At 52.5% G+C, this 22,767-nt stretch overlaps 1 protein-coding gene across 2 annotated transcripts in view; it reads right to left on the minus strand.

The window, feature by feature from the left end:
• ARHGEF39 (Rho guanine nucleotide exchange factor 39) overlaps nucleotides 1-22,767 on the minus strand; it is a 478,541-nt gene that overhangs the window by 220,461 nt on the left and 235,313 nt on the right. For both annotated transcript variants that reach the window (XM_063957481.1, XM_063957482.1), the window contains exon 7: nucleotides 7,693-7,821. In XM_063957481.1, coding sequence (XP_063813551.1) covers nucleotides 7,693-7,821 — 129 coding nt within the window. The remainder of the gene's footprint in view (nucleotides 1-7,692; nucleotides 7,822-22,767) is intronic.

Below are 22,767 nucleotides of genomic sequence, written 5' to 3' on the forward strand. Positions count from 1 at the left end.
CCTGGGGGGTGTAGGCTCCAGCCTAGACAGTTCATCCATAGTGCAGTGGGCCTCTCTTCGTGGGTACACAATGTTCAAATAGTCCGCCTGAAGTCCAAGTTCAAGGCTCCACCACAAAAGTCTGTCCGATTTCCCCAGGGTAGGTTGCAGCCACCTAACAGGTGGGTGGAAAGTCACCACTGTGGGGGGCCAGTTACACAAGCAGATTAAAAACTGGTCCAGTGTAAACACAAGTGCCATCCAAGGTGTCCCAACTGTGGCATACCCCACCTCCCATCATAGCAGTGTTCTGCTCAAACAGGCCACAGGGTGCTCCTGCCCATATGGCTCCTCCTGGCTCGGTACTGCTCCCAGTCTGTGCAGTGGCGCAGTAATTAGTAACACACAGTCCTGGTCAAGAATGTGCGCCGTCAGCACTGGAGCGGGTACCAGAGCCTCCTTCAATGACTGGAATGCCAACTCGCAAGCGGGTGCAAAGTCCACTGACTTGGGAATGCCCTTCCTAGCCATCTCTGTAAAGGGATTCACTACAGGACTAAAGTCCATGACAACGTGTCCGTAGGGCCTTACAGGTTCTAAGGTCAGTACAAGTCTGGGTGATGTTGGCCGGGGACAGCCTCTGGTTGCCTCTGCTTTGGGCCTACCCCTGTCTCCTCCAACATAGTGCCCCAGGCACTGCACCTCCGTCATCCCTATCTGGCAACACACTGCCCTAACTGTCAGACCTGCCCTCCAATCCTCCTCTGTCGACCTATGACTCAGGAAACCTACCCTGTCACCTAGGTCTGCTCCTTCCTCCTTGTCCACTACCTGTGCCACAGTGATGGCGGCCAGACCACCAGCTTCTGGATCCTGTGTGGCATCTACTACAGGGAGGCTGCGTGTCTTCCCCGATCTACGGCGCACAGGCAGGGGACCTGCTATGTCCACAGCAACTTGCTGTAAAGGTTCTCCTATGGGCAGAGGCCCAGAGACAACACAACCGCTGGAGTGCCCCAGCTGCCAACGCATGATACCAGTCTTACAGTTGGTCTGGGAGTCATCCGACATTCCAGACCAGGGTAAGCTCTGTGACAGGCACTTCAGGGTACGGTCTTTCTCCGGGTTACTGTCCAAAGGGGTTTCGCTGGCAACCGACACCGGTTGCGCAGGAAAGTTCCCTGGGTGGACCAGTTGGACACGTTCCCTATCTGGTCTATCCCCTCCCACTTTCCTGGCTAGCCTGTACCTTAACCCTTCCCGCCAGGTTAAACTTCCTGCCCCAACCCTGTCAAGGCCGCTGCCAGAGTGGCGCCTCATGCCTTTCAGGGATGGGTCAGAGAGTTGAGCCTCCCTAAACTCCTGCCTGCGCCCCTCAATCTCTCCTAAATTGGGACACACTACAGGGGTATCTAGGTGGGGACTACTAGGGTCAGTCACGGTCAAGTCAGTGTGGTTTCTCATATTCACCGCCAGAGGTGGCAAACCACTTGGGTCAGGAGCATTATTGGGCACCCCCACAGGATCAAACGAGCTGGAACCAACATCCTCTGCGTTGCTAGGGGACGTAGGCATACCAGAGGCAAAAGGCATGCGCGGTCAATGTGCCGATCTAGTCGCTGTAATCTTTTCGTCTGGGCTGGTTGATGCTGTGGTTGGCTGTGCTGGCAGTTGTCTAGCAGCTGTAGTCTTTTCCTCAGGGCTGTGCTGTGCTGGAGTAGCTGATGTCAACGGTGGTTGTGGAACTTGACTCCGGGAAATGGCGCCAGCAAACGTGATGACGATCCCACCACCCAGATCATTTCCTAGGACCACATCAGTTGGGAGACCATCCATGACGGCAACTTTTCGCAACTCTGGTTCAGCTCCCCAGTCCAGGTAGACTCTTGCCATGGGAACCGCTTTCTCTGTTCCATCTGCAAGGGTGACCTTGGCAGTGCGACCCTGCAATACTGCAGCAGGATCTATAAGGTGGGGGCTCACCACAGTGATTGAGGCCCCAGAGTCTCTTAAACCTTCCCCCTGCAGGGGTCCCACGTGGACCGTCTGCAGGTGCCTCCACATATTGTGTAGGGGCTGTATGGCCATGCAGGTGACTCTTTCCGCAGAGTGCACCTGTCTCTCACCACACTCATCGGACTGACTGGAGGGGGAACAGTCTCTGTAGGCTCATCTCCACTCGTCAAACAAGCGAGCCGGGCTCCAGCACTTGGATTTGGGGCACGAGTGTGGGGTGCTTGGGATGCAGGACAGTTCATCCTCAGATGTCCGATTTTCCCACAGCCGTAGCACTTCTTCTCCAGTCGTGGCACCGATGATCTCTGATCACTTGCATGAACACTGTGGTGAGGTTGCTGGCCAAGAGCACCCGGGTTGGAAGATGCTTGCTTTGGGGGGCAATGAGCTGAAGAGGCTGGGCACTTCTGCCCCTGTGGCCGAATTGCACATACTTGTCGGCTAACTGGGCAGCCATCTTTAAGCTGGGTGGCTCCCGGTATAGCACCCACTTCTTCACTTCTGGGGCACACCTGCAGTAGAACTGCTCCCTGCAGATCAGGTCAATTAGTGCGTCCCATGTAGTGGCTTCAGAATCCTTCATCACGTACTGCCGCAGCTGGGTGGCGAAATGCTCATGGGTGCCGATAGGGTTTTTGGGCAAGTCCCTGAATTTCTTCCTGTACGTCTCTGGAGTGATGAAGAATCGTTGGAGGAGGGCCTTTGCAACTTCGTCGTAATCCCCACAGTCCTCCGTGGCCACTCCTCGATAGGCCTCTCCATGCAGAGTGGGCACATGGTGTCTCACCCACTCCGACTTGGGTAAATCATGTAGTTTACAAGTCCTTTCAAAAAACTTGTAAATGTCCATCAACGTCCCTCTCACTGTCTGCAAACTTGGCAAACTGAATGCGTCTCGATCTGTGCACAACAGCTGACAATGGCTCCCGGGGTTCCACGGCCTGTGGTGCCCGCTCATCACGCCACATCTGGATGATGATCAAGTGCTCTTGCTTCCCCCAATTCCGCTAGCCGATCCGCAAGGCTATACGTGCCGCCCCCCCCTGGGACGTTGGGATCCTGGCCATGCTAGGGATTGCCGAGAAACATTGCTGCTGTGAGAGGGGGCGGGGCTTGTGGGTCTCACCGGTTCCTTACGAAGGTCCACTGGTGGGCCATCCTCTCCGATGCCGACGCCCTCAGCGCTCTCTACCTCCGTCCGGCGGGTCTCCTCCAAGCTCATGAGCGCCGCCCTCATGACGCTCTTGGACGCGTTGGAAGTGATCTTCACACCCTTTTGCCGACAGACTATCTCCAAATCATCCCTGGACATTCCGCTGAAGTCCGCCATCTTGTGCGTTCTCCTGAGCTGCAGTTACTCCTCTCCTGAGTAACTCGGCTTCTCCAATCGGGTGACCGAAAAGCCGCCTGGGATTATCCCACCGCTATGCCACCAATTTCTGTGACGGATGGTCCCGTACGAAAAGCCCTCACCGCTTTCGCGTCCCGTCCCCAGTGCACAGAATGGATATTTGGGTCACACGGGACCTGACCACATAGCGGATTCCCGCTTACCGTCGGTAACAGCCTGTTACTGACTCCACCCACTGTGCAGTGGGCGGTTTTACGCTGCCACCACCAAACTCCTAACATGCCGTGGCGTTTGGAACCACGGTTCTGCTCTGTATGTGCCGACACGCTGCCTTACTACACCTGTGTGGTGTTGACGAATCCCCACTAGTCGCTTGACTAGGTCTCTACCGGTAGCTGGCGGAAGGCGGAACTTGGAGACGCTGGTTCACCATGGACAGCCGGTGAACGGGGCTAGGTTTCGCATAGCCCTGTAGGTCACAAGATGACGCAATCTTCTTGAGGCAGATGATGTTTTAATACCAACAAAAAGTTCTGAAAAGAACTCAGCAATACAGCAAGATGTTACAGCAGAAGGAAACTGGTATAATACACTTTTCATGGGGTAACTGCCCTCCTTTTATCCTACTCCAATACACAATACCACAGGGGGTAAGTCCACCCTGTGGTTTACAACCAATCAATGTTTACCCATGGGCTGTCCATGCCTTGGTCACATGCACAGCTACCATTGTCCTCTATGGACAGTGGGAAGTGGTCACTCTCCTTTGACCGTCCCCATCCAGGAGGATCAGGATACGCCCCGGTGCCGTTCAGTCTAGGTTGGGGGAAGTTTTCCCCGCCTAAACTGACTTCCAGAAACCTGCCCGGGACCTAGCCCACTGTCTGCAGCCTGGATTCGGGCTCCAGAGCTGGGCAGCCTAGATCCCCGGTCAGGGTCTCCTGGCCATTACGAGTGATCTCCACTCAGCTTGTTTCAAAGCTGAGCTTCTCCTCTCTCTTCCAATGCCATTTTCAAGAGTGAGACTGGAAGAGAAAGCATTCCGATTTTGTGGAAAAGGTCTGGGAGAATCCATCAGCCTGCACAGCCATAGATTCCCCCCTCCTGGTACACACAACCAAGTAAGTGCATTTTACCTTTAAATACATCACATTTACACACATGGCTGTTAAATATATACTGAGCCTGTGCCCTTCACAGGCTCCACCATACCCAGGCACTCACTTGGTGGCCTCGGCGCACCCCCTGGTCTGAAGCCCGGCGGCTCAGGACGCTTGTCCCGGCCGCTGCGGCTGTGCTACTTGCAGTGCTGAGGTGCAGGGAGCGTAGCTCCCAGACCCCAGCACTCAGCAGCGCGCTCACCAACCGCCGCTAGGGAGCCGGCTAGCCCGGTCCCCCCTGAGCGGCGCACTCCTGTGCCCTCGCCGCGCAGGGAGCCGGCTAACACGGTCCACTGTGTGCAGCGCTGAACTCTGTGGCCTCGCCGCAGCATCCGGAAGTGATTCGGGCTGCGGCGCACCCCACCTGCCGCCTAGCAGCATGGGTCATTCATCCCGGCTGCCGCGGCTGGCCGTCTCCGATGGACTGAGGTGCCGCTCCCGGCCCACAGCGGCGGCACACCAGAGAGCACTGCAGCGGGAGCGGATCTCCCGCCTGCAGCAGCTCTTCCTCCGCAGCGCTGAGGTGTCGGGAGCGCAACTTCCGGACCTCGGCACACACCCACAGTGGCTCTCCTCTCCCCCAGCGCGCCGGGGGGGCTCCCTCACTGTCGCGGTGAGGTCCGGGACCGCGGCGTACAATAAAAAATAATAATTATTAAACATTTTAAACACACGGCGCCTAGCGCCGACAACATTTTAAACATGGCGCCTAGCACCAGGACACATTTAAAACTGGCGCCAAGCGCCCATTGTCCCCATACTGGCGCCGGGCAGTAGGGGTTAACCCCTTTAGTGCCATGGCCGCCATTAACCATGTGGCCACTAGGGCTGTACGGCCACACCCCTGCTCACCTGGACGTGCAATATGGACCCTGCAGCCTTTCAGTAATACCACTGCTCACCTGCACGTGCAATACGGACCCTGCGGCCTTTCACTAATACCCCTGATTGGGACATAGCACCTGCTCACCTGGACGTGCAATACGGACCCTGCGGCCTTTCACTAATACCCGTGGTCACCTGCGTGTGCAATATGGACCCTGCGGCCTTTCACTAATACCCCTGACTGGGACATAGCACCTGCTCACCTGGGTGTGCAATATGGACCCTGCGGCCTTTCACTAATACCCCTGATTGGGACATAGCACCTGCTCACCTGGGTGTGCAATATGGACCCTGCGGCCTTTCACTAATACCCGTGGTCACCTGCGTGTGCAATATGGACCCTGCGGCCTTTCACTAATACCCCTGACTGGGACATAGCACCTGCTCACCTGGACGTGCAATACGGACCCTCCGGCCTTTCACTAATACCCCTGCTCACCTGGGTGTGCAATACGGACCCTGCGGCCTTTCACTAATACCCGTGGTCACCTGCGCGTGCAATATGGACCCTGCGGCCTTTCACTAATACCACTGCTCACCTGGGTGTGCAATACGGACCCTGCGGCCTTTCACTAATACCCCTGACTGGGACATAGCACCTGCTCACCTGGACGTGCAATACGTTCCCTGCGGCCTTTCACTAATACCCCTGCTCACCTGGGTGTGCAATATGGACCCTGCGGCCTTTCACTAATACCCGTGGTCACCTGCGCGTGCAATATGGACCCTGCGGCCTTTCACTAATACCACTGCTCACCTGGGTGTGCAATACGGACCCTGCGGCCTTTCACTAATACCCGTGGTCACCTGCGCGTGCAATATGGACCCTGCGGCCTTTCACTAATACCACTGCTCACCTGGGTGTGCAATACGGACCCTGCGGCCTTTCACTAATACCCGTGGTCACCTGCGCGTGCAATATGGACCCTGCGGCCTTTCACTAATACCACTGCTCACCTGGGTGTGCAATACGGACCCTGCGGCCTTTCACTAATACCCGTGGTCACCTGCGCGTGCAATATGGACCCTGCGGCCTTTCAGTAATACCCCTGCTCACCTGCGCGTGCAATACGGACCCTCCGGCCTTTCACTAATACCCCTGCTCACCTGCGCGTGCAATACGGACCCTGTGGCCTTTCACTAATACCCCTGACTGGGACATAGCACCTGCTCACCTGGGCGTGCAATACGGACCCTCCGGCCTTTCACTAATACCCCTGCTCACCTGCGCGTGCAATACGGACCCTGCATCCTTTCACTAATACCCCTGCTCACCTGGACGTGCAATACGGACCCTGCGGCCTTTCACTAATACCCCTGATTGGGACATAGCACCTGCTCACCTGGGTGTGCAATACGGACCCTCCGGCCTTTCACTAATACCCCTGCTCACCTGGACGTGCAATACGGACCCTCCGGCCTTTCACTAATACCCCTGCTCACCTGGACGTGCAATACGGACCCTGCGGCCTTTCACGAATACCCCTGACTGGGACATAGCACCTGCTCACCTGGACGTGCAATACGGACCCTCCGGCCTTTCACTAATACCCCTGCTCACCTGCGCGTGCAATACGGACCCTGCGGCCTTTCACTAATACCCCTGCTCATCTGCGCGTGCAATACGGACCCTGCATCCTTTCACTAATACCCCTGCTCATCTGCGCATGCAATACGGACCCTGCGGCCTTTCACTAATACCACTGCTCACCTGCACGTGCAATACGGACCCTGCGGCCTTTCACTAATACCCCTGATTGGGACATAGCACCTGCTCACCTGGGCGTGCAATACGGACCCTCCGGCCTTTCACTAATACCCCTGACTGGGACATAGCACCTGCTCACCTGGGCGTGCAATACGGACCCTGCGGCCTTTCACTAATACCCCTGACTGGGACATAGCACCTGCTCACCTGGACGTGCAATACGTTCCCTGCGGCCTTTCACTAATACCCCTGCTCACCTGCGTGTGCAATACGGACCCTGCGGCCTTTCACTAATACCCCTGCTCACCTGCGTGTGCAATACGGACCCTGCGGCCTTTCACTAATACCCCTGACTGGGACATAGCACCTGCTCACCTGGGCGTGCAATACGGACCCTCCGGCCTTTCACTAATACCCCTGCTCACCTGCGCGTGCAATATGGACCCTGCAGCCTTTCAGTAATACCCCTGCTCACCTGGGCGTGCAATACGGACCCTCCGGCCTTTCACTAATACCCCTGCTCACCTGCGCGTGCAATACGGACCCTGCGGCCTTTCACTAATACCCCTGATTGGGACATAGCACCTGCTCACCTGGGCGTGCAATACGGACCCTGCGGCCTTTCAGTAATTTCTGGACTCTCCGAAGCTGCTGATCATTTTCCTGGCGTTGTTTCACGTTTTCGGCATACTCACACACCTCAGCGATGTCCTGTGCAGCCCCTATGGAATGATTCACATGTTACGTATCAGAAACACATGTAGTGGAGTAATACATCCGCCCACACATAGATAGCCCATAATACACGTATGTTTCCCTTACTGTGGGCGAAAGACGCTTTCAAAGTAACAATATTAATTCTTGTGACATTATGACAATTATCACGCGATCAATGTGAAAGGAACGGTGACACAGGCAGCGAATACAACATATATAGTATATGCGACAGAGAAAGGGGGACATAGAGGTATGTGTAATACAGAGAGAACGTTGTAATTATGTTTCCATGTAGACTGCATAACTAGAAGAGGTGCCGCAATATATCACAGCAACATCCTGTGATCCGCCTGTATACGGTGTGCTGTACGCCGATATCAGAGGCTGTGACCGTATACGAGTCCTGCGATCCGCCTGTATACGGTGTGCTGTACGCTGATATCAGAGGCTGTGACCGTATACGAGTCCTGCGATCCGCCTGTATACGGTGTGCTGTACGCTGATATCAGAGACTGTGACCGTGTAAGAGTCCTGCGATCCGCCTGTATACGGTGTGCTGTACGCTGATATCAGAGACTGTGACCGTGTAAGAGTCCTGCGATCCGCCTGTATACGGTGTACTGTACGCTGATATCAGAGACTGTGACCGTGTAAGAGTCCTGCGATCCGCCTGTATACGGTGTACTGTACGCTGATATCAGAGACTGTGACCGTGTAAGAGTCCTGCGATCCGCCTGTATACGGTGTACTGTACGCTGATATCAGAGACTGTGACCGTGTAAGAGTCCTGCGATCCGCCTGTATACGGTGTGCTGTACGCTGATATCAGAGACTGTGACTGTGTAAGAGTCCTGCGATCCGCCTGTATACGGTGTACTGTACGCTGATATCAGAGACTGTGACCGTGTAAGAGTCCTGCGATCCGCCTGTATACGGTGTGCTGTACGCTGATATCAGAGACTGTGACCGTGTAAGAGTCCTGCGATCCGCCTGTATACGGTGTGCTGTACGCTGATATCAGAGGCTGTGACCGTATACGAGTCCTGCGATCCGCCTGTATACGGTGTGCTGTACGCTGATATCAGAGACTGTGACCGTGTAAGAGTCCTGCGATCCGCCTGTATACGGTGTGCTGTACGCTGATATCAGAGGCTGTGACCGTATACGAGTCCTGCGATCCGCCTGTATACGGTGTGCTGTACGCTGATATCAGAGACTGTGACTGTGTAAGAGTCCTGCGATCCGCCTGTATACGGTGTGCTGTACGCTGATATCAGAGACTGTGACCGTGTAAGAGTCCTGCAATCCGCTTGTATACGGTGTGCTGTACGCTGATATCAGAGACTGTGACCGTATACGAGTCCTGCGATCCGCCTGTATACGGTGTGCTGTACGCTGATATCAGAGGCTGTGACCGTATACGAGTCCTGCGATCCGCCTGTATACGGTGTGCTGTACGCTGATATCAGAGGCTGTGACCGTATACGAGTCCTGCGATCCGCCTGTATACGGTGTGCTGTACGCTGATATCAGAGACTGTGACCGTGTAAGAGTCCTGCGATCCGCCTGTATACGGTGTGCTGTACGCTGATATCAGAGGCTGTGACCGTATACGAGTCCTGCGATCCGCCTGTATACGGTGTGCTGTACGCTGATATCAGAGACTGTGACCGTGTAAGAGTCCTGCAATCCGCTTGTATACGGTGTGCTGTACGCTGATATCAGAGGCTGTGACCGTATACGAGTCCTGCGATCCGCCTGTATACGGTGTGCTGTACGCTATCAGAGGCTGTGACCGTATACGAGTCCTGCGATCCGCCTGTATACGGTGTGCTGTACGCTGATATCAGAGACTGTGACTGTGTAAGAGTCCTGCGATCCGCCTGTATACGGTGAACTGTACGCTGATATCAGAGACTGTGACCGTGTAAGAGTCCTGCGATCCGCCTGTATACGGTGTGCTGTACGCTGATATCAGAGGCTGTGACTGTGTAAGAGTCCTGCGATCCGCCTGTATACGATGTGCTGTACGCTGATATCAGAGACTGTGACCGTGTAAGAGTCCTGCGATCCGCCTGTATACGGTGTGCTGTACGCTGATATCAGAGGCTGTGACCGTATACGAGTCCTGCGATCCGCCTGTATACGGTGTACTGTACGCTGATATCAGAGACTGTGACCGTGTAAGAGTCCTGCGATCCGCCTGTATACGGTGTGCTGTACGCTGATATCAGAGGCTGTGACCGTATACGAGTCCTGCGATCCGCCTGTATACGGTGTACTGTACGCTGATATCAGAGACTGTGACCGTGTAAGAGTCCTGCGATCCGCCTGTATACGGTGTGCTGTACGCTGATATCAGAGGCTGTGACCGTATACGAGTCCTGCGATCCGCCTGTATACGGTGTACTGTACGCTGATATCAGAGACTGTGACCGTGTAAGAGTCCTGCGATCCGCCTGTATACGGTGTGCTGTACGCTGATATCAGAGACTGTGACCGTGTAAGAGTCCTGCGATCCGCCTGTATACGGTGTGCTGTACGCTGATATCAGAGACTGTGACTGTGTAAGAGTCCTGCGATCCGCCTGTATACGGTGTACTGTACGCTGATATCAGAGACTGTGACCGAGTACGAGTCCTGCGATCCGCCTGTATACGGTGTGCTGTACGCTGATATCAGAGACTGTGACTGTGTAAGAGTCCTGCGATCCGCCTGTATACGGTGTACTGTACGCTGATATCAGAGACTGTGACCGTGTACGAGTCCTGCGATCCGCCTGTATACGGTGTGCTGTACGCTGATATCAGAGACTGTGACCGTGTACGAGTCCTGCGATCCGCCTGTATACGGTGTGCTGTACGCTGATATCAGAGACTGTGACCGTGTACGAGTCCTGCGATCCGCCTGTATACGGTGTGCTGTACGCGGATATCAGAGGCTGTGACCGTATACGAGTCCTGCGATCCGCCTGTATACGGTGTACTGTACGCTGATATCAGAGACTGTGACCGTGTAAGAGTCCTGCGATCCGCCTGTATACGGTGTGCTGTACGCTGATATCAGAGGCTGTGACCGTATACGAGTCCTGCGATCCGCCTGTATACGGTGTACTGTACGCTGATATCAGAGACTGTGACCGTGTAAGAGTCCTGCGATCCGCCTGTATACGGTGTGCTGTACGCTGATATCAGAGGCTGTGACCGTATACGAGTCCTGCGATCCGCCTGTATACGGTGTACTGTACGCTGATATCAGAGACTGTGACCGTGTAAGAGTCCTGCGATCCGCCTGTATACGGTGTGCTGTACGCTGATATCAGAGACTGTGACCGTGTAAGAGTCCTGCGATCCGCCTGTATACGGTGTGCTGTACGCTGATATCAGAGACTGTGACTGTGTAAGAGTCCTGCGATCCGCCTGTATACGGTGTGCTGTACGCTGATATCAGAGACTGTGACCGTGTAAGAGTCCTGCGATCCGCCTGTATACGGTGTGCTGTACGCTGATATCAGAGACTGTGACTGTGTAAGAGTCCTGCGATCCGCCTGTATACGGTGTACTGTACGCTGATATCAGAGACTGTGACCGTGTAAGAGTCCTGCGATCCGCCTGTATACGGTGTGCTGTACGCTGATATCAGAGACTGTGACCGTGTAAGAGTCCTGCGATCCGCCTGTATACGGTGTGCTGTACGCTGATATCAGAGGCTGTGACCGTATACGAGTCCTGCGATCCGCCTGTATACGGTGTGCTGTACGCTGATATCAGAGACTGTGACCGTGTAAGAGTCCTGCGATCCGCCTGTATACGGTGTGCTGTACGCTGATATCAGAGGCTGTGACCGTATACGAGTCCTGCGATCCGCCTGTATACGGTGTGCTGTACGCTGATATCAGAGACTGTGACTGTGTAAGAGTCCTGCGATCCGCCTGTATACGGTGTGCTGTACGCTGATATCAGAGACTGTGACCGTGTAAGAGTCCTGCAATCCGCTTGTATACGGTGTGCTGTACGCTGATATCAGAGACTGTGACCGTATACGAGTCCTGCGATCCGCCTGTATACGGTGTGCTGTACGCTGATATCAGAGGCTGTGACCGTATACGAGTCCTGCGATCCGCCTGTATACGGTGTGCTGTACGCTGATATCAGAGGCTGTGACCGTATACGAGTCCTGCGATCCGCCTGTATACGGTGTGCTGTACGCTGATATCAGAGACTGTGACCGTGTAAGAGTCCTGCGATCCGCCTGTATACGGTGTGCTGTACGCTGATATCAGAGGCTGTGACCGTATACGAGTCCTGCGATCCGCCTGTATACGGTGTGCTGTACGCTGATATCAGAGACTGTGACCGTGTAAGAGTCCTGCAATCCGCTTGTATACGGTGTGCTGTACGCTGATATCAGAGGCTGTGACCGTATACGAGTCCTGCGATCCGCCTGTATACGGTGTGCTGTACGCTATCAGAGGCTGTGACCGTATACGAGTCCTGCGATCCGCCTGTATACGGTGTGCTGTACGCTGATATCAGAGACTGTGACTGTGTAAGAGTCCTGCGATCCGCCTGTATACGGTGAACTGTACGCTGATATCAGAGACTGTGACCGTGTAAGAGTCCTGCGATCCGCCTGTATACGGTGTGCTGTACGCTGATATCAGAGGCTGTGACTGTGTAAGAGTCCTGCGATCCGCCTGTATACGATGTGCTGTACGCTGATATCAGAGACTGTGACCGTGTAAGAGTCCTGCGATCCGCCTGTATACGGTGTGCTGTACGCTGATATCAGAGGCTGTGACCGTATACGAGTCCTGCGATCCGCCTGTATACGGTGTACTGTACGCTGATATCAGAGACTGTGACCGTGTAAGAGTCCTGCGATCCGCCTGTATACGGTGTGCTGTACGCTGATATCAGAGGCTGTGACCGTATACGAGTCCTGCGATCCGCCTGTATACGGTGTACTGTACGCTGATATCAGAGACTGTGACCGTGTAAGAGTCCTGCGATCCGCCTGTATACGGTGTGCTGTACGCTGATATCAGAGGCTGTGACCGTATACGAGTCCTGCGATCCGCCTGTATACGGTGTGCTGTACGCTGATATCAGAGACTGTGACTGTGTAAGAGTCCTGCGATCCGCCTGTATACGGTGTGCTGTACGCTGATATCAGAGGCTGTGACCGTATACGAGTCCTGCGATCCGCCTGTATACGGTGTACTGTACGCTGATATCAGAGACTGTGACCGTGTAAGAGTCCTGCGATCCGCCTGTATACGGTGTGCTGTACGCTGATATCAGAGGCTGTGACCGTATACGAGTCCTGCGATCCGCCTGTATACGGTGTACTGTACGCTGATATCAGAGACTGTGACCGTGTAAGAGTCCTGCGATCCGCCTGTATACGGTGTGCTGTACGCTGATATCAGAGACTGTGACCGTGTAAGAGTCCTGCGATCCGCCTGTATACGGTGTGCTGTACGCTGATATCAGAGACTGTGACTGTGTAAGAGTCCTGCGATCCGCCTGTATACGGTGTACTGTACGCTGATATCAGAGACTGTGACCGAGTACGAGTCCTGCGATCCGCCTGTATACGGTGTGCTGTACGCTGATATCAGAGACTGTGACTGTGTAAGAGTCCTGCGATCCGCCTGTATACGGTGTACTGTACGCTGATATCAGAGACTGTGACCGTGTACGAGTCCTGCGATCCGCCTGTATACGGTGTGCTGTACGCTGATATCAGAGACTGTGACCGTGTACGAGTCCTGCGATCCGCCTGTATACGGTGTGCTGTACGCTGATATCAGAGACTGTGACCGTGTACGAGTCCTGCGATCCGCCTGTATACGGTGTGCTGTACGCGGATATCAGAGACTGTGACCGTATACGAGTCCTGCGATCCGCCTGTATACGGTGTGCTGTACGCTGATATCAGAGGCTGTGACTGTGTAAGAGTCCTGCGATCCGCCTGTATACGGTGTGCTGTACGCTGATATCAGAGACTGTGACCGTGTACGAGTCCTGCGATCCGCCTGTATACGGTGTGCTGTACGCGGATATCAGAGACTGTGACCGTATACGAGTCCTGCGATCCGCCTGTATACGGTGTGCTGTACGCTGATATCAGAGGCTGTGACTGTGTAAGAGTCCTGCGATCCGCCTGTATACGGTGTGCTGTACGCTGATATCAGAGACTGTGACTGTGTAAGAGTCCTGCGATCCGCCTGTATACGGTGTGCTGTACGCTGATATCAGAGGCCGTGACCGTGTAAGAGTCCTGCGATCCGCCTGTATACGGTGTACTGTACGCTGATATCAGAGACTGTGACCGTGTACGAGTCCTGCGATCCGCCTGTATACGGTGTGCTGTACGCGGATATCAGAGACTGTGACCGTATACGAGTCCTGCGATCCGCCTGTATACGGTGTGCTGTACGCTGATATCAGAGGCTGTGACTGTGTAAGAGTCCTGCGATCCGCCTGTATACGGTGTGCTGTACGCTGATATCAGAGACTGTGACCGTGTACGAGTCCTGCGATCCGCCTGTATACGGTGTGCTGTACGCGGATATCAGAGACTGTGACCGTATACGAGTCCTGCGATCCGCCTGTATACGGTGTGCTGTACGCTGATATCAGAGGCTGTGACTGTGTAAGAGTCCTGCGATCCGCCTGTATACGGTGTGCTGTACGCTGATATCAGAGACTGTGACTGTGTAAGAGTCCTGCGATCCGCCTGTATACGGTGTGCTGTACGCTGATATCAGAGGCTGTGACTGTGTAAGAGTCCTGCGATCCGCCTGTATACGGTGTGCTGTACGCTGATATCAGAGACTGTGACTGTGTAAGAGTCCTGCGATCCGCCTGTATACGGTGTGCTGTACGCTGATATCAGAGGCCGTGACCGTGTAAGAGTCCTGCGATCCGCCTGTATACGGTGTACTGTACGCTGATATCAGAGACTGTGACCGTGTAAGAGTCCTGCGATCCGCCTGTATACGGTGTGCTGTACGCTGATATCAGAGACTGTGACCGTGTACGAGTCCTGCGATCCGCCTGTATACGGTGTACTGTACGCTGATATCAGAGACTGTGACTGTGTAAGAGTCCTGCGATCCGCCTGTATACGGTGTGCTGTACGCGGATATCAGAGACTGTGACCGTATACGAGTCCTGCGATCCGCCTGTATACGGTGTGCTGTACGCTGATATCAGAGGCTGTGACTGTGTAAGAGTCCTGCGATCCGCCTGTATACGGTGTGCTGTACGCTGATATCAGAGACTGTGACTGTGTAAGAGTCCTGCGATCCGCCTGTATACGGTGTGCTGTACGCTGATATCAGAGGCCGTGACCGTGTAAGAGTCCTGCGATCCGCCTGTATACGGTGTACTGTACGCTGATATCAGAGACTGTGACCGTGTAAGAGTCCTGCGATCCGCCTGTATACGGTGTGCTGTACGCTGATATCAGAGGCCGTGACCGTGTAAGAGTCCTGCGATCCGCCTGTATACGGTGTACTGTACGCTGATATCAGAGACTGTGACCGTGTAAGAGTCCTGCGATCCGCCTGTATACGGTGTGCTGTACGCTGATATCAGAGACTGTGACCGTGTAAGAGTCCTGCGATCCGCCTGTATACGGTGTACTGTACGCTGATATCAGAGGCTGTGACCGTATACGAGTCCTGCGATCCGCCTGTATACGGTGTGCTGTACGCTGATATCAGAGGCCGTGACCGTGTAAGAGTCCTGCGATCCGCCTGTATACGGTGTACTGTACGCTGATATCAGAGACTGTGACCGTGTAAGAGTCCTGCGATCCGCCTGTATACGGTGTGCTGTACGCTGATATCAGAGACTGTGACCGTGTAAGAGTCCTGCGATCCGCCTGTATACGGTGTGCTGTACGCTGATATCAGAGACTGTGACCGTGTAAGAGTCCTGCGATCCGCCTGTATACGGTGTACTGTACGCTGATATCAGAGACTGTGACCGTATACGAGTCCTGCGATCCGCCTGTATACGGTGTGCTGTACGCTGATATCAGAGACTGTGACTGTGTAAGAGTCCTGCGATCCGCCTGTATACGGTGTGCTGTACGCTGATATCAGAGGCCGTGACCGTGTAAGAGTCCTGCGATCCGCCTGTATACGGTGTGCTGTACGCTGATATCAGAGACTGTGACTGTGTAAGAGTCCTGCCATCCGCCTGTATACGGTGTGCTGTACGCTGATATCAGAGACTGTGACCGTATACGAGTCCTGCGATCCGCCTGTATACGGTGTACTGTACGCTGATATCAGAGACTGTGACTGTGTAAGAGTCCTGCGATCCGCCTGTATACGGTGTGCTGTACGCTGATATCAGAGGCTGTGACCGTATACGAGTCCTGCGATCTGCCTGTATACGGTGTACTGTACGCTGATATCAGAGACTGTGACTGTGTAAGAGTCCTGCGATCCGCCTGTATACGGTGTGCTGTACGCTGATATCAGAGGCTGTGACCGTATACGAGTCCTGCGATCCGCCTGTATACGGTGTACTGTACGCTGATATCAGAGACTGTGACCGTGTAAGAGTCCTGCGATCCGCCTGTATACGGTGTGCTGTACGCTGATATCAGAGACTGTGACTGTGTAAGAGTCCTGCGATCCGCCTGTATACGGTGAACTGTACGCTGATATCAGAGACTGTGACCGTGTACGAGTCCTGCGATCCGCCTGTATACGGTGTGCTGTACGCGGATATCAGAGACTGTGACCGTATACGAGTCCTGCGATCCGCCTGTATACGGTGTACTGTACGCTGATATCAGAGGCTGTGACCGTGTAAGAGTCCTGCGATCCGCCTGTATACGGTGTGCTGTACGCTGATATCAGAGGCTGTGACCGTGTAAGAGTCCTGCGATCCGCCTGTATACGGTGTACTGTACGCGGATATCAGAGGCTGTGACCGTGTAAGAGTCCTGCGATCCGCCTGTATACGGTGTGCTGTACGCGGATATCAGAGACTGTGACCGTATACGAGTCCTGCGATCCGCCTGTATACGGTGTACTGTACGCTGATATCAGAGGCTGTGACTGTGTAAGAGTCCTGCGATCCGCCTGTATACGGTGTACTGTACGCTGATATCAGAGGCTGTGACCGTGTAAGACTCCTGCGATCCGCCTGTATACGGTGTGCTGTACGCTGATATCAGAGGCTGTGACCGTGTAAGAGTCCTGCGATCCGCCTGTATACGGTGTACTGTACGCTGATATCAGAGGCTGTGACCGTGTAAGAGTCCTGCGATCCGCCTGTATACGGTGTGCTGTACGCTGATATCAGAGACTGTGACCGTGTAAGAGGCCTGAAATCCAGAGAATACGCGTGTGACACGCCTCCACATTACGTGCGGCACAGAATACGACCCAACCCTATATATGGAATAAGTAGTACTTAAGATACATATCTGGAAAGGGAAGGAATACTTAACATTAGTAATAAAGAAACTAGGGTATTTTTTTTAGATTTAGTAATTTATGTAATGGTGGGTTATTATTATTATTATTATTATCATCCTTTATTTATAATAATACAATTACAGAGTATAGCAACAAATAATCAAAACAGGAAAACAGCAACTTACAGCTGATGACAATATAGGACAAGTACAGGGTATATAGACATAGCTACATCAGCAGATGACACTGGAATAAGTATCAGGTGGCAGAATATTGCTGGATTTGGTGCAGTTGAAGGTTATTAAAGTAAGAAAAGGATAAGCAGATGAGGGAAGAGGGCCCTGCTCGTGAGAGCTTACATTCTAAAGGGGAGGGGTAGACAGACAGGGGTGAGACAGACGGGGTACATAGAGAGCGTGGGACCCTCTGGTTGGGGTGAGATTTGGCTGGGTTTGGTGAGGAAGATGATCCGGGCAGCAGCACTGAGGATAGATTGGAGTAGAGAGATGTATGTGTCAGGAATGTCAGGCAGGAGGAGATTACAGTAGTCCAGTCTGGAGATGAACTTTAGCTGTCAACCATTTAAGATCCACTTTATTAAGTGGTTCAAACGGAGCACCCTGAAGGGCTTTGAGGACCAGACTTAAATCCCAAGGTACTGCAGGAGGAACAAAGGATGGTTGAATGGCCAGCATTCCCTGGAAAAAAGTACGCACATCCTGTAAAGTGGCAATTTTCTTTCGGAACCATACAGTCAATGCTGATACTTGAATTCTCAAGGAAGCCACCTTCAAACTCTTATCCATTCCTGCCTGAAGGAAATCTAAGACCCTGGATACTCTGAAAGATTTTGGATCCATACTTCTTTCACTGCACCAATGAATATAGGTTTGCCATATTTGGTGATAAATGCGAGCTGAGGAGGGTTTCCTTGCTCTGAGCATAGTTTGAATTACCTGTTGTGAGAATCCTCTTGACTTCAGGATAGATGTTTCAACAGCCACGCCGTCAAAGACAGCCGATCCAGATGCCTGTGATAACAAGGACCCTGCATCAGTAGATATGGACGTTGAGGGAGCAGAATTGGAACATCCAACGACATCCTCTGCAGATCTATGTACCAATGCCTTCTGGGCCAAGCCGGAGTTATCAGAATCACGGCACCCCTTTGACTGCTTTATTTTCCTCACCACCCTGGGTAGCAGGGAGATTGGAGGAAACAGATAAGCCAGATGTAAGTCCCATTTCACCGACAGTGTGTCCACAAGGATCGCTCCGGGGTCCTTTGTTCTTGACCCGTATGCCAGAACTTTGTTGTTCAGACGGGATGCCATGAGGTCTATCTCTGGCAACCCCCACTTGTCTACTAGAGTCTGAAAGACCTCCAGGTGTACAGCCCATTCACTTGCTTGGTGTGTCGACTGAGAAAGTCCGCTTCCAAGTTTAGGACTCCTGGAACGAACACTGCGGACAATGCTGGAAGATGGAGTTCTGCCCACCTTAGTATGTGACTTACCTCCTTCATTGCTTTTTGGCTGCGAGTTCCTCCCTGATGGTTGAGGTACGCTACTGCCGTTGCATTGTCTGAACGGATCTGGACTTGTTTTCCTTGCAGAATGTCCTTTGCCTGAATCAGTGCCATGTATATGGCCCGGAGTTCCAACAGGTTTATTGGCAGCAGACTTTCTTCTATGGTCCATTGTCCCTGGAACCATAATCTTCCGGACACTGCTCCCCAGCCCTGTAGACTGGCATCCGTTGTTAGGATCTTCCAATCTGATATCCAAAAGGGTCTTCCCTTGTCTAGATGGGATGTCTGCAGCCACCAGGCTAATGACCTTTTTATCTTTACTGGAAGTACCATCATTTGTTTCTTTATTGTCTGATGTATTCCATTCCATCTGGTCATAATCAGCTGCTGCAGAGGTCTTGAGTGGAATTGTGCATACTCCACCATGTCGAATATTGACACCATCAACCCCATCACTCACATTGCTGCGTGAATTGATATTGTCTGACTGTGTAACAACTCCTGAGTCATTAACTGCACCTTGGATATCTTTTCCCGAGGTAAAAATATTTTCTGCAGACTTGAATCCAATACAGCCCCCAAGTGAATCATCCGTTGTGACGGAATCAGAGACGACTTTGCCCAATTTATGAGCCATCCGTGTTTCTGTAGACAAGTTATTGTCTATTGGAGATGGCTCAAAAGCAGTTCCTGGGATTGTGCCAGGATTAACAGATCGTCGAGGTATGGAAAAATCCTTATCCCCTGCTGGCGGAGATAATCTGCCATAACCACCATGATCTTGGTAAATACTCTGGGGGCTTTGGCTAACCCAAAGGGTAAGGCCTGGAACTGAAAATGTTGCTGGAGGATGGCGAACCTGAGGTAACACTGATGGGACCATGCTATAGGCACATGCAGGTAAGCATCCTGTATATCCAGAGATACAGGTTGAGTATCCCTTATCCAAAATGCTTGGGACCAGAGGTATTTTGGTTATCGGATTTTTCCGTAGTTTGGAATAATTGCATACCATAATGAGATATCATGGTGATGGGACCTAAGTCTAAGCACAGAATACATTTATGTTACATATACACCTTATACACACAGCCTGAAGGTAATTTTAGCCAGTATTTTTTATAACTTTGTGCATTAAACAAAGTGTGTCTACATTCACACAATTAATTTATGTTTCATATACACCTTATACACACAGCCTGGGGGTCATTTAATACAATATTTTTAATAACTGTGTATTAAACAAAGTTTGTGTACATTGAGCCATCAAAAAACAAACGTTTCACTATCTCACTCTCACTCAAAAAAGTCCGTATTTCGGAATATTCCGTATTTCGGAATATTTGGATATGGGATACTCAACCTGTACCATGTAATCCCCCGGTTCCATGGCCAAAACTATGGAGCATAATGTCTCCATGTGGAAACTTGGGACCCAAATGTATTTGTTTAATATTTTGAGATTGAGAATTGTCCGGAATGACCCATTTGGCTTCTGAATCAAAAATATGTTGGAGTAAAAACCCTGTCCCCTTTGTGCCGGGGGTACTAGAATAATTACCCCGGACTGAAGCAATTTCTGAACTGCTTCTTGCAGGGCTCTGGCCTTCGCCTCTATATGAGACGGGCTGGTGCAAAAAAAATAAGAATTTACTGACCGGTAATTCTATTTCTCGTAGTCCGTAGTGGACGCTGGGAACTCTGTAAGGACCATGGGGAATAGTGGGCTCCGCAGGAGACTGGGCACTCTTAAAAGAAAGATTAGGTACTATATCTGGTGTGCACTGGCTCCTCCCTCTATGCCCCTCCTCCAGACCTCAGTTAGGGAAACTGTGCCCGGAAGAGCTGACATTACTAGGAAAGGATTTGGAATCCAGGGTAAGACTCATACCAGCCACACCAATCACACCGTACAACTTGTGATAACTATACCCAGTTAACAGTATGAACAACAACTGAGCCTCAGTAACAGATGGCTCATAACAATAACCCTTTAGTTAAGCAATAACTATATACATGTATTGCAGAGAGTCCGCACTTGGGACGGGCGCCCAGCATCTACTACGGACTACGAGAAATAGAATTACCGGTGAGTAAATTCTTATTTTCTCTGACGTCCTAGTGGATGCTGGGAACTCCGTAAGGACCATGGGGATTATACCAAAGCTCCCAAACGGGCGGGAGAGTGCGGATGACTCTGCAGCACCGAATGAGCAAAGGCAAGGTCCTCCTCAGCCAGGGTATCAAACTTGTAGAACTTAGCAAATGTGTTTGAACCCGACCAAGTAGCAGATCGGCAAAGCTGTAAAGCCGAGACCCCTCGGGGGGCCGCCCAAGAAGAGCCCACCTTCCTTGTGGAATGGGCTTTTACTGATTTAGGATGTGGCAATCCTGTCGCAGAATGAGCCTGCTGAATCGTGTTACAGATCCAGCACGCAATAGTTTGCTTTGAAGCAGGAGCACCCAGCTTGTTGGGCGCATGCAGGATAAACAGCGAGTCAGTTTTCCTGACTCCAGCCGCCCTGGCTACATAGATTTTCAAAGCCCTGACTACATCTAGTAACTTGGAGTCCTCCAAGTCCCTAGTAGCCGCAGGCACCACAATAGGTTGGTTCAAATGAAACGCTGATACCACCTTAGGGAAAAATTGGGGACGAGTCCTCAATTCTGCCCTGTCCATATGGAAGATCAGATAATGGCTTTTACACGACAAAGCCGCCAATTCTGACACACGCCTAGCCGAAGCTAAGGCCAATAGCATGACCACTTTTCACGTGAGATATTTTAGCTCCACGGTCTTAAGTGGCTCAAACCAGTGGGATTTCAGGAAATCCAACACAACGTTAAGATCCCAAGGTGCCACTGGAGGCACAAAAGGGGGCTGAATATGCAGCACTCCCTTAACAAATGTCTGAACTTCAGTCTTTCCTAGCCTTTATCAGCGTAGGAATCACTTCATCTGGAATGCCCTTTTCCGTTAGGATCCGGCGTTCAACCGCCATGCCGTCAAACGCAGCCGCGGTAAGTCTTGGAACAGACAGGGCCCTTGCTGTAACAGGTCCTGTCTGAGAGGCAGAGGCCATGGGTCCTCTGAGATCATTTCTTGTAGTTCTGCGTACCAAGTTCTTCTTGGCCAATCCGGAACGATGAGTACAGTTCTTACTCCTCTCTTTCTTACAATCCTCAGTACCTTGGGTATGAGAGGAAGAGGAGGGAACACATAAACCGACTGTTACACCCACGGTGTCACTAGTGCGTCCACAGCTATCGCCTGAGGGTCTCTTGACCTAGCGCAATATTTTTTGAGCTTTTTGTTGAGACGGGACGCCATCATGTCTACCCGTGGCCGTTCCCAACGATTCACAATCAGCGTGAAGACTTCTGGATGAAGTCCCCACTCTCCCGGGTGGAGGTCGTGCCTGCTGAGGAAGTCTGCTTCCCAGTTGTCCACTCCCGGAATGAACACTGCTGACAGTGCCAGCACGTGATTCTCCGCCCATCGAAGAATCCTTGTGGCTTCTGCCATCGTCATCCTGCTTCTTGTGCCGCCCTGTCGGTTTACATGGGCGACCGCCGTGATGTTGTCTGACTGAAACAGCACTGGTTGGTTTTGAAGCAGGGGTTCTGCTTGACTCAGGGCGTTGTAAATGGCCCTTAGTTCCAGAATATTTCTGTGAAGGGAAGTCTCCTGACTTTACCACTGTCCTTGGAAGTTCCTTCCCTGCGTGACTGCCCCCCAACCTCGGAGGCTTGCATCCGTGGCCACCAGGACCCAGTCCTGTATGCCGAATCTGCGGCCCTCGAGTAGATGAGCACTCTGCAGCCACCACAGCAGAGACACCCTGGCCCTCGGGGACAGGGTGATCAGCCGATGCATCTGAAGATGCGATCCGGACCACTTGTCTAACAGATCCCACTGAAAGATCCTTGCATGGAACCTGCCGAAGGGAATTGCTTCGTAAGAAGCTA

This window comes from Pseudophryne corroboree, chromosome 1 (assembly GCF_028390025.1).
Source record: "Pseudophryne corroboree isolate aPseCor3 chromosome 1, aPseCor3.hap2, whole genome shotgun sequence".
Taxonomy (NCBI): Eukaryota; Metazoa; Chordata; class Amphibia; order Anura; family Myobatrachidae; genus Pseudophryne; species Pseudophryne corroboree.